The sequence below is a fragment of the Prionailurus viverrinus genome, chromosome B2, assembly GCF_022837055.1.
Source record: "Prionailurus viverrinus isolate Anna chromosome B2, UM_Priviv_1.0, whole genome shotgun sequence".
NCBI lineage: Eukaryota > Metazoa > Chordata > Mammalia > Carnivora > Felidae > Prionailurus > Prionailurus viverrinus.
The window spans coordinates 64,061,839-64,075,185 of NC_062565.1; the positions used below are offsets into that span (position 1 = coordinate 64,061,839).

Sequence of the window (13,347 nt, forward strand, 5' to 3'; positions counted from 1 at the left end):
CAGTGTGCTCTTGGGTTTCAGTGATAGATTCCCATGATTCATCGCTTACAAGCAACACCCAGTGCTCATCCCAACAAGTGCCCTCCTCAGTGCCTATCACCCGTTTTCCCCTCTCCCCCACTCCTCCTCATCAACTGTCAGTTTGTTCTCTGTATTTAAGAGTCTCTTATGGTTTGTCTCCCTCTCTGTTTGAAACTATTTTTTCTCCTTCCCTTCCCCCATGATCTTCTGTTAAGTTTCTCAAGTTCCATGTATGAATGAAAACGTATGACATCTGTCTTTCTCTAACTTATGTCACTGAGTGTAATACCCTCCATTTCGATCCACCTTGTTGCAAATGGCAAGAGTTTATTCTTTCTCATTGCCAAGTGTGTGTGTGTGTATGTGTATACACACCACATCTTCTTTATTCATTCATCAGTTGATGGACATTTGGGCTCTTTCCATAATTTGGCTGTTGTTGATAGCGCTGCTATAAACATTGGGGTACATGTGCCCCTATGAATCAGCACCCTTGTATCCTTTGGATAAATTCCTATTGGTGCTATTGCCGGGTCATAGGGTAGGTCTATTTTTAATTTTTTGAGGAACCTCCACACTGTATCTAGAGTGGCTGCACCAGTTTGCATTCCCACCAACAGTGCAAGAGGGTTCTCGTTCTCGTTTCTCCACATCCTTGCCAGCATCTGTTGTTTCCTGAGTTGTTAATTTTAGCCATTCTGACTCGTGTGAGGTGGCATCTCATTGTGGTTCTGATTTGTAAGAAATAGTGATTTTTTTTAAAAAACGTTTTTACAGTAGTGTTACATAAAAATAAAATTTCCTAGTACATTTGTTTGCCTACTCCTTGACTCTGCTTATTGTCCTTATATCTGTTCCTGCTTGTTATATTTGTTAACTTTTTCAGTTATTTTTATTTTTTATCAAAGTACAGTTGACATATAATGTTACATTAATTTCAGGGGTATAGCATAGTGATTTGACAGCTCTGTAAGTTATGCAGTGCTCACTGCAAACGGAGATACCATGTGTTACAAGTTTACTTTTTGTATGTTTTAGTTTACTAAATTATACAAATCCCATAAGTAAATGCCAATTTAAACTTTAAATTGACAACCTCAGTTTACTTCAGTCTCTGTAAAACATAAAAAAACTTAGAACTCTTTTGGAATATAGATTTTTATTGTTTTTAGTGCAAAAACTAGGATTGGGTGAAATGTTTTCTACTTAGAAAGTTTCAGAAATAGAAAATTTTATCTATGTTAGATTGTGAAGAAGTATGTTAGCCTGTAGATGTTTTTCAGCATTCCAGTTCAAACAGTAATTTTTGAAATTGAATCTCAGATAACTTGTGAGTCTTTGGGTAGGTGGTGTTCTTTGTATTGGCTTATATGGAGAAACTGAAAACAAAGATTATAGATTGACAAAGACAAAATACTTTTAATAGTAGGTTTTGAGTTTTATTTATTTTAGGGGGGGAGGGACAGAGAGAGAGGGAAAGAGAATCGCAACCAGGCTCTGCACTGTAAGTGCGGAGCCTGATGCGGGGTTTGAACTCATGAACTGTTAAGATCATGACCTGAGCTGAAATCAGGAGTTGGACACTTAACCAACTGAGCCACCCAGGAGCCCCTGAGATTCTTAAGTGGGATTTATTATACTATTTTCAGGTGAAACCTTCCTTTGCAATGATAATGGTACTGATTTTGAATGAAGATTATTTAAGCAAAAAGTACAATATAAAATTCATCTTTCTAGAAACATACGGTGTATAAAATGAGGACATATTGAATTTCAAATGAATAGTAAATAACGTTAATTTTTAAATATATGCTACCTAAATGGCGTTTATCATAACTGTGAAAAACACATTTAACTTACTCTTCAATATATATATTTTTGAAAGTAATGCATATTGACTTTTTATTTAATATATTCTTATAATCATTTCTTTGTCAAGAATTTCAGTATATTTTCTGCCCCCTGGATATTTGACTTTTTTAAAAATCAATTTTGAGGCAAAAAATAGTTTATTAAGTAAATACCTACTTAAAAATATTTTTAAGGCACCTGAGTGGCTCAGTTGTTAAGCATCTGACATCAGCTCAGGTCATGATCTCACAGTTCATGGGTTTGAGTCCCATGTGAGCATCAGGTGAGCAGAGCCCCGCTTCTGGTGAGCTTGAGCCCTGCTTTGGATAAAACGTGAGCCCCGGGTGAGCCTCACTTCTCTCTGTCTCTGTTTCTGTCTCTGTCCTCCCTTTCCCCTCTCTCTCTCTCCCCCCTTTCCTCCCTCTCTCTCTCCCTCTCTCTCCCCCTCTCTCTCTCCCTCTCCCTCTCCCTCTCCCTCTCTCTTCTCCCCCCTTCTCTCCCTTTCCTTCTCTCCCTCTCTCTTTCCCTCCCTTCCTCCCTCCCTCCCTCTTTCTCTCTCCCTCTCTCTGCCCCTCGCTCACTTGCTCCCTCTCTCTCTCTCTCTCTCTCTCAAAAAACTTTTTTTAACCAAACTTGTAGAAAATTTGATTTAAATAATTAAGAGTCCTCTTCTTCCATTTTTCATGTTTGAAATGTGCGAGAGAGAGAGAAGGAATGACAGAATTACATGCTTTCTGTAAAGCCAAAGAATTTTCAAATTTGGTAAATTAAAAAAATTTTTAATGGTCTATTTGGCATCCTTACAAGTATTCCTCCTTTTGGAGAAGTGAAAGTACGTTTGGAAGTTTAAGTTTTTCAGGATGGTGTATAGTATTAGATCTGGCTTGATTGGAAACTACATGGTAGAAGTTAAGGTAGCTAGTTCATTAACCATAACTTAATTCTCATTGTAGTTAAATAATAAAATATTATTATTATTATTATTTATTATTTTTTTAAAGAAGTGTATGCCCTTTATCATCCCTCCTTTCCCTTTTTTTGCAACCAGTCCAGTCATTTCAGCTCGGGGATACTGAATCATAAATTGCCAAAGAATAAGCAACTAAAATTTTGCTTTCTACCGGTAAAATTTTGCTAAAGCTTTTTGGTTGAGAGAACCCAAAAGAAAAGCAGTAATATTTTAATAACAGGAATGATGTTTTAATAATGGAGGCAATACCTAAAGTATTTTTCTATCTTGTGGTGAAATTTCCTGGACACTTATTTCGATTAGCTGGTGCCTGGTGGTAAGGATTTTCAGCCTTGTAACTGGTTCATTGTATTACTCAGTAGAGAAATCATATAACCTCTTTGTGCCTTAGTTTCTTTATCTGTAAAATGAAAACTGAGCTCTAAAGCAAAGAGCTTGGTGTTTGTAAGTCTTGCAGGATGTAGTCCCAGTTCCATTAGATATAGCCTGAGATATCAAAACTACTACTGATGGCTGATGTTTCTATCAGGAGTTGAATACTCGTGGCGACTAATAATCTTGGGTCTGTTACTGAACATCTTGCCACTTCTGTTTCCTTTCCTGCCAAAGTAGGGTAATAATGTCTAAATCAGGGTTTTTTGAAATTTAAAATGGCGTATATATGTATATATATGCAATTTCTATAATATATATACAATTTATAATAATATATATAATTTATGTATAAAAATAAAGTATTGAGGCTAAAGCTCGTTATTGTAGTTGTTAGGCTATTTTCATTATTTTCTTCTGATTACTAGACACAGTTTGCTCTTTAGGACCAATAGAATAAATTTTCATAAGTCCTCTATATGGCCCTTAAATGTAGTGTTTTGAAACTGAAGACAGCTAGTTTGTACCATATTCCTATCAACTCCCCCAATGCCAGCTCCTGTTGTTTTTTCCCCTTGCTTTAACCATCTCAAAATTGCTTAACCTTTTCATTTTCACTGATCCTTTTGTTGCTGACCTTCCTTTCTCACTACTCTGTTCTACTTTTTAGAAACCTAGAAACTATCTGAGCCACTAATATCTTCTTACAAAATGATCTTTCTACATCTGTGATGTCATTGAATCCTTGTTTCTTCTAATCCCAACTAACATATACACCGCATGCACCTGTACCCTTTCACACTTTTGGCCGTGGTCTTCTATAGAAATGGCTCATTATTTCACATTACTTGTCCCTTTCAGATTTTTATACCTTGTTTTTTCTCACCTGCATCCCTAGAACAACATTAAATAATTTGGTGTAATATACATATATGCCTTGTTCCTAATTACTTTTTATTTTGTCAAAATTTTAATAACCTATATTAAATAAAGAGAATATTTTATATAAAATGTGTACAATCATATTCATTGAAAGTAAGATATTTCTCGGGGCGCCTGGGTGGCGCAGTCGGTTAAGCGTCCGACTTCAGCCAGGTCACAATCTCGCGGTCCGTGAGTTCGAGCCCCGCGTCAGGCTCTGGGCTGATGGCTCAGAGCCTGGAGCCTGTTTCCGATTCTGTATCTCCCTCTCTCTCTGCCCCTCCCCCATTCATGCTCTGTCTCTCTCTGTCCCAAAAATAAATAAACGTTGAAAAAAAAAAATTAAAAAAAAAAAAAAAGAAAGTAAGATATTTCTATAAAAAGCATCTCTATTTTATGGACTAATAAGAAAAAAAACTATAATTTACAAGACACCATCAGTTTTAAGATGTATTTCATTTCATTAATGTTGAAATATAAAGAAAAATGTAACTTAGGATCAATGAGATACGACATATATAGTAGATACTGTTTTTAATCTTACTAAATTTTTTGTTAGAATTTCCATGTGTTCTTGTTTGCTTGATGGAAACTTTTAAATTTTCTTACTTTCATAGTTTCTGTGAGTTACTTTTTGCTTTATTGCAGATATTGTGAAAAGTATGAGACAGTTTTTCTTGCTTTAGTTCTTCCTAAATGTTTAATGCTTTTATGATTACATAACTTGGATCACCTTTACTTAATAAATTCCCACCATGACACAAGGATGAAACATCATTTGAATACTTGAGAGGGCAAACATTTTTTCTTTCAAGAAGAGAGAGCTATACGAAAAGTTTCTAAGCTTTTCTCCCCACACACAGAATTTACATGTTAGCTCTCCTCATATTCATGCTAGTATATGTCATGATGTAATAGAGCCTCTGACCTTGTACTGTCAGTTCACTTTACACAGTTTTCCCCCTTACCTTATATACCTTTGGTTTTATTTTGTGTTAGCTATATAAAAAAACCTCATTTCTTTTTCAGTTTTTCTATCCATTATATTTCCCAGCCCCCTATTAATTACTTCACTTTCTTATGATCTCTCTTATTATCTTGTTTACTCTGAGAGAGTATGTTGAGGTGGGTGGGATAGGTATCCAGAAATGAGTGTATATTAGTATTTTGCATACCTTACAACTCAGTTGGGATAAAAAAGTCACTGTATTTTTTTATTTGAAGGAAGATGGTTCTGTGTCCACTTGAGGGCTACAACTCAAGGTCGATGTCTGGAAATCTGTTAGACCTCAGCTGTCTTCTTGGAGATGTGGAGTGTGTCTAGGAGATCAGAAGGAAAAAGAAGGGATTATACAAACTGATGTTTCTACCAATTAAAACATTTTAAGGAACCCAAGCTCTATGTAAATGATGTAAAATAGTAATAGAATAATATTTTGTTTGTAAATGTTTAGTTTCTAATGTAATAGAATGTCCAGGAAGTATTGTTTGGCTAATCCTTACTCACAGAGGATACTGAAACTTAGTTAAACTGGTTGAAGTGATTGTCAGATTATTTTATGCCTCCTGAGTAGTTCTTATTTTTGGGGCTTGTAGATTTTAGGGAGACTTTGGGCCATCACGTGCAGGTTTTTTGTAGGGAGGGGATCCATAGCTTTCAGCAGAATCTTAAAGAGGTTAACCCCAAGGAAATAAACCCTCTTTAGAGTTTTAGGTTAGCACTATTTCTTTTTTATCTACTCTCCATTGTGATTCTGATTGTAAATCATGAAAACCCAGGAGTATTTTGAAACTCAAAACAAAGAAAATTTGGTCTTGAGCTGTTACCGTTGGAAATGGCAGTGTTGTTCAAGTGGTGTACTTAAAACAATAATAAAACTTCCCATGAACTACCAGGAAATTACTTTTAGGAAGATGGTATTATTTTCATAGAAAAAGACATTAGAAAACTATGGGTCCACATAAGTTGAGTAAATGTGAGGAATTAAACATATACTTTGAACTTTAGTAATTTCATAGTTGTGATTTAAATTATTTTCCTTAGAAAATATATCTTGCAAATAATAAATGTTACCTGGTATTTCTTTGTATATATGTGTGTAGGTATGTATATGTATGTGTATATGGGAATTACTTTTTTTATATGAGTAATGAAAATACTTGATTTTTCTTTTTATTTTAGTGCATGCAAGATATGGGAAATACTAAAGCAAGACTACTCTATGAAGCCAATCTTCCAGAGAATTTTCGAAGACCACAGACAGATCAGTATCCTTTAAACTTTATTCATTGTGGGTTTAAAAAAAAATTAACTCATTTTTATACTTCATATTTTAACTGTATTTAGAAAGTTGTGAACTTTACCATGATGTTATTTATTTATTTATTTATTTATTTATTTATTTATTTATTTAAAATATTTTGTTATGTATTTTGAAAGAGAGAAAGAGTGTGCACGCATGAGTTGGGGAGAGGGCAGAGAGGGAGAGAATCCCAAGCAGGCTCTGTACTGTTAGATCTTGGAGATCAGAGAGACCATGTAGAATAATACTAGTATAGCCTTGAAATGAGCAATGATGAAGTTATATATTAGTGCATTAAGAATGGACAAGAAGGAATTGGGAAGATTGCAAAGAAATTGGGAAAGCAGGAGCAATTGGATTAGATTAAAACTGGCTCTGTTTCTGAAGAAGATACTGGGATGACCCCAGATAGTAAAGCTTGCCTGAGGTTCTATGGTGAAGTAAAACATATTCCCAGACAGAAAGTATTCAGTACCAGATGAAGGTTGAAGGGTCAGAAAGGAAAGGTGATAAGCCATGCTTCATGGCTTTGGACAGGTTGAGGTGTCTGTTGGACATATACATGGAGATCCCCATTTAGCTGGAAACATGGGTCTGGACCTTAGAAGAAAGCAGGAAATTCAGTGCAGATTATAGAGTAATTTAGCATGTAGGTAATACAGAAGTGTTGAGTGAAGTTGTGTTTACCCGGGGCAGTGGTCCTGTATTCTTTTTTGTGTGTTTTATTAAAAATCTTGGGAATGCTGTTTTCTTTCTTCTCTGAAAAATGGAGGCCTAGGGCAGAACCCTGGAATAGAGCATGGCAGAAGGAAATAGAGTAGAGCAAAGAAGTAATGTCCTGGGTTTTTACCAGTTGCTTGCTAGTTGTATTTATTTCTCTTCTCTTTGGTTCTCACCCCACAGGCTGAGTTGACGCTCAAATGGAAGAATTTTCTTTCTGTGGAAGTTTGTTTGTGTGTGTGTTGGGGTCAGTTTGGTTTGAGTTGGTTTTTTTTGGACTTCTCTTGAAGATTACAGGGTAAATTCTTGAAGTTCTTAAAGTTTTTGGTAGTATCCTTTATTTGGTATCTTGTGGGTGAAAGTGGCTTCCAAGTTATTTAATATATCATCATGATTCTGTATTTTCAAAGAAGTCTTGAAGGTATTTCAGAAAGGACTGGATGTAGTTTTTTGGTATTCTCTTACATTGAACTGTTTTTTTTTTTTTGTTTTTTTTTTTAATTAATTTATTTTGAGAGTGAGAGAGAGGAGGGTAGGGGCAGAAAGAGAGGAGAGAGATGTGCAGAACCCAGTGTGGGGCTCATTCTCACGAACTGTGAGATCGTGACCTGAACCAAAATCAAGAGTTGGATGCCAGCTCCTGAGCCACCCAGGCACACCTCACATTGAAATGTTCTATCCACTGTTTCATATATGTTGGTAGCAATACTATTTCTTCTGAAATAATTACCATCAATTTTATGATGAACCTTATAGAAATAAAGGATTAATGAGGTAGTGAGTTATTAATTCTGTTATTATTTTTGCTGATATATTTTTAAATGTTTGGTACTTACCTAAAAATTTCAGGAGAGATAAGATTTTTACAGTGAATTGGTTGGTGTTTGGTATCATTACATCCTCGACTTTTGACACACTGAAGATACAATGTTGTGAACAGCAGCTGATGTAGCTTTACTGCTTAAAATAGGTTAGCGGTGTGCTAGGCACTAGCTTGGCATTTTATGTACATTATCTTTTTTTTAATTCTCAAAATAACTCTGAACTAGAGCATAGTATTTTCCCTTTTGAGGGCGTGGAAAGGTAGGATGTTCAAAGAGTCATTAAGAAATTTCTCAAAGCTTCCAGACTTTTCCTCCTGTAGACGGGCACTTGAATATTTTTAAATGATGATAGTCTGAGTAAAATCAGTGTTGCCACTTTTGAGTCTTGATGGCCTTCAACAATAGATAGGCTTATGGTTTGGGACTCTTTGCAGCTAGATCATAAGATTTAGATATAGATTTTAGCTTCTAAGTAGCTGGTGTGATTCATTTCGGGCTTTTGGATTATGTATATTTTTGCTAACGTGTGCTCAAGCATGCTTATATAATTTTTCAAACTAAATTTACTTCTAAAGCATTTAAAAATTATGGTCGTATTTATATGAGGTGTTGACTTACTGTTCACAAAAAGATAATCTAATGGTTGTCAGAAACTACTTAAAAGAGGGATTTTGTCGAAACAGATTTGATGACACAAAGATGACCACTGCGAGTTTAAGATGACATGCCCTGGGCCATGAGACCAGTCCCTATATCCAATATAATACTGTGGCCTTAAAATTGTTTTTACCTTAAATATTATAGCAACATCACTTTATTCCCTTTTTTAAATTATGAAACATTGTGATTTTATTAGGGAAACTAGTAACAAAACTAGTCCCTGTTCTTTATTTCACGAATCATTCTAAATTTTATTGTTCTTAGAAAAGCCTAAAATTGCTGCATTTTTATTGATTTAAACATTGTTGCCTTACCCCTAGAGGCAAATGGAACCAAACTGAGTAAAACTCACATAACATGGGCCTTACTGAATTCTTAACAAGATTTGTCACTTTTTAAAAGCTTTACAATTTACAAAGTTATGCAAAAGCTGCTGTGAAAGTACAATTTCTCATGTGGGATGTGGTTAATTATAGGCTGCATGTACCAGTGCGTGACAAATGATAAAGCTTTACATTAAGCTTTTCATTATTAGGATATTTCATCTTATCTAAAAACTTTAATTACTTCAGTTCCATGAGGTCTATTGTGCACCAAAGCTAATCAGCAGTTCTTCTCCTTTGAGCATTTCAAGATTTTACTGCTGTCAGTGGGAATGTGTCTGGAATTGGAAGATTTTGTTCTTTGGAGTAAATATTAATTTAATTGTCTTTTAAAATGGTATCTTTAAGAAAAGGAAAACAATCTCCAATTACAAATAAATACATGTTAAAATACAAAGTAATGTTAAACTTCTGTGGGGCTTGTATAGTATCATTTGTTAGTTTCGAGGACAGGAACAATTAAGGGTGCTGTACTGAATGTTTTGTAACTATAGGCATGGGGAAGACTCTGGGGTATTTGTTTTTGTTTGTTTATTAAATCCGAAATCAACCACTTAAACTTGAATTGTTAATATATTCCTTTCCCTGATTTCCTGAAAATATTGTTGTTCTATTTCTAATTTTTTTGGTTATATTATTGATCTGTCAGTATAACTAAATCCTTATGTCTCAAATGACACGTAGAGAATAGAAAATGAAGATGACTATTGATTGTTCTCCAAATTCATTTGTCCTTTTATTGTTTCTCAGTTCATCTATTTAAACTTGATGACGTACAAATCATCTTAGCCCTGAATGTGGTAGTTGTTGTTCATTTCTTCCCTCAACTGTGATAATAAGAGCTAAAAATTAAATAGCACTCACTATGTGCCATACACTGTGCTTAGTTCTCTATACACACTAGCTTGTTTAATTCTTATAATAATCCTGTGAGATGAGACTTTAGTGTTATCTCCAGTTTAAAGGTGAGGAAACTGAGATACAAAGTTATATAACAACAAAACCTAACTTCACTTATTGAATTCTTACTGTCTTTTAGGTACTGCAAAATGCTTTATATATATTATTCCCATAACTCTCAACAACTTTGTGAGTTGAGTATTATTATCTGTTTTGGTTTTTTTTTTTTTTTTTTTTTTATTATACCTGGGTATGGGTTCAGCAGATTAGCTGACTTCAAGGTAACAATAACAAGTGCCTACTGGTACCAGAAATGAGGGTGTATGTTGGAGACCATCTTCTTTGAGCCTTAGTACTAGAGTCCACATATAAGGCAAAACTATGGTCAAAATGTCCACTGAAAATTCCTTAAGATGTCTGTAATGATAATTTGTAGACACAGAGACTCTCTATAACTCCAACTTGTTTTGCCCTCATGGGCAAAATTGGGATCCAATTTAGGAATCAGTAACTGCAGGCTTAGGAGCCAACTCCTCTTTCTGTAAGTAAAGTTTTATTATCATGCCCATTAATCTATGTATTTTCAAGGCTGCTTTGGAGCTACAAAGGCAGAGTTGAATAATTGCAGCATAGACCAACTATCCTTCAAAGCCTAAAATATTTACTGTCTGGCCCTCTAAGAAAAATTTTGCTGATCCTGGGAATAAATCATTGTTTCTTTAGGTGAATTAACAATGAAGAATTGGCATACATTTGGGACCTTGTACAAATATACATAAAGACCATATGATATGTTCTTGCTTTAAGAGGTACATAGGAATGGATAGCAACTGAGGACATAAAAATCATGTTTCTTAAATCATGGTCCTTTCTCAGATGACTCCCAAGGAAGTTAAAAAATGCACTTTGTGGTGGGCTTTGATTGGTTTTTGAAAAGTAATATTTAAGGGGTGCCTGGGTGGCTCATTTGGTTGAGTATCCAACTTCAGGTCAGGTCATGATCTAGTGGTTTATGGGTTCGAGCCCTGCGTTGGGCTCTGTGCTGACAGCTCAGAGTCTGGAACTTGCTTCAGATTCCATGTCTCCATCTCTCTGCCCCTCCCCTGCTCATACTCTGTCTGTCTCTCTCTCAAAAATAAATAAATGTTAAAAAAAGTAATATTTAATAACAGGAAGACCCAAGTGAGTTCTTCTGCTCTAGTGATTACTTTAACTTAATTAATTTAATCTTAATATCCTTGGAAAACAACTCAACTTTCATCTCAGAATTTTAGGAATTGCTTACTTTTTAGATAATTTGTGAGAAGGTTTCTTATAAGCAGAACCAGATTCACCTAAATTTGCATTATTTATATAAAATATATTAAATATAAATTAAGATTTCACTTATATCTGTTATTTCTGCAAATTCACAGCAACATGTATTTTCACTAGATGTATTGTTTTTCACTCCAAAAAATTTTAACCTAAAAATATTTGTCTTTTTCAAATTTAGTATTTATAAAACCATCATAGTTTTCAGTATTTTAGTTTTACTGTTGGTTAAACTATTTTATAAGCTCTGTTTCTAACCTTAATGAGTTTTCTCTCTAATAGTAATTTAAAAAAAAAAATTTTTTTTAACGTTTATTTATTTTTGAGACAGAGAGAGACAGAGCATGAACAGGGGAGGGGCAGAGAGAGAGGGAGACACAGAATCTGAAACAGGCTCCAGGCTCTGAGCTGTCAGCACAGAGCCTGACACGGGGCTCGAACTCACGGACTGTGAGATCATGACCTGAGCTGAAGTCAGACGCTTAACCGACCAAGCCACCCAGGCGCCCCTCTAATAGTAATTTTTAAAATCATAAACAGCGATCTTTGTCACTGACATTTCATAGATAAGAGTACTAAATCTTTTCAAGCTTTAAGGTGTAGTATACTCTAAACAATATCTAAAATGAGTGTTGTTTCTGTCTTTAAGAAGGAAAAATATTAGTATTATCCTCCTCTCTGATATTTAAATATAAACATTTTAATATAAGAATTTAGATTTCTAAAAATTTTCTGTAGTTAAAAGAATAGCTGTATATATATACTGTATTATATGCTATATAATACATATTTAACTGTAAATATAATTGCTGCTAAAATATTTATACAAATCTATAAATATATATATGAATAATAAATATACTCCATATCATCTGAAATGAAAATGACCTCAGTCTAAGTGAAGTCTATTTTCTCTTTTTGTGGAGGTAAGTAGTTGTCTCTAACAGTGAAAATTGCTCAGTATATCCACGTTCATACACCTAATCCAAAGGGCCAGATTTTTGATTGTTTCATTTTTTCCTGTTAGATAAACAGAAAAATGTAATATTGAACTTGTATTTACAGTCATGAGCTAACTTAACATTTAGCTGATTTACATGTGAAATAGTTGGAGTAAAATAACATTGCATTTTGTGAAAATCTTGGCATATTGGCTGCTAAAATTTTCACATAGCTAAATAAGCAGCCCGATCACATCTTTTACTTAAAAGGGTCTCCCAGGCTACTTTGAAAATACCATCAGGGCACCTGGGTGACTCAGTCGGCTGAGCCTCCTCGGCTCAGGTCATGATCTCGCAGTTCATGAGTTTGAGCCCCGCATCGGGCTCTGTGCTCTCAGCTCAGAGCCTGGAGCCTGTTTTGGTTCTGTGTCTCCCTCTCTCTCTGCCGCTCCCCTGCTCATGCTCTGTCTCTCCTTCTCTCTCAAAAATAAGTAAACATAAAAAAAGTTTAAAAGAAAATACCATCCAAATTTGACAGTCTCTAGATTTTAAAAGTATTTATTAGCATTAGCACAAACTAACTGAATGGTTCACAGATGAACTGGTGATGATCAGGAACATTCTGAAAGGTAAATGCCAAATATTCCTGGTTTTGAATCACAGCTCTCTCTTGTACTATAAGAATCCCAGAGAACTTTTTAAACTTTCTATGCCACACTTGTAGTTGTGGAATGGCACCTACCTTATAGGTTGCGAAGAGGAGAAGCGGAGATAAAGATCACATAAAGTGCCCTTCACAAACTATCTTTAAAAATGGCTTTCAGTCATTCAGTTTACTTAATAAATTAAATGTTTAGATCTCCTGTCTTGCCTTCCCTGGCCCTCTTTGAGTGCTTTCATAATGCCTCAACTTTTTAATATCCACTGTATATTGGTCTGTCATCTATTATCTGTTGCCTCAACTGGCGTTTATTAACTTCAAATAAGGAGTTATTGACTGAAAATGTATTGTTTTACTGCTACAGGTAACTTATCTTTTGAACAGAAGGATGTCTTACTGGGGATCTACAGAGAGATTGTATTTCAGTGTAATTCATTTCCTTTGTAATTCTGTGTATTTTATTTTATACAATTAAAAGCACCGTCCCAGAAAGAGTTCGCAGGCTT

General features: G+C 34.8%; 1 protein-coding gene across 2 annotated transcripts in view; it reads left to right on the top strand.

The window, feature by feature from the left end:
* Positions 1 to 13,347, top strand: part of SMAP1 (small ArfGAP 1) — a 202,700-nt gene that overhangs the window by 63,189 nt on the left and 126,164 nt on the right. For both annotated transcript variants that reach the window (XM_047860688.1, XM_047860690.1), the window contains exon 3: positions 6,318 to 6,403. In XM_047860688.1, the coding sequence (XP_047716644.1) occupies positions 6,318 to 6,403 (86 nt within the window). The remainder of the gene's footprint in view (positions 1 to 6,317; positions 6,404 to 13,347) is intronic.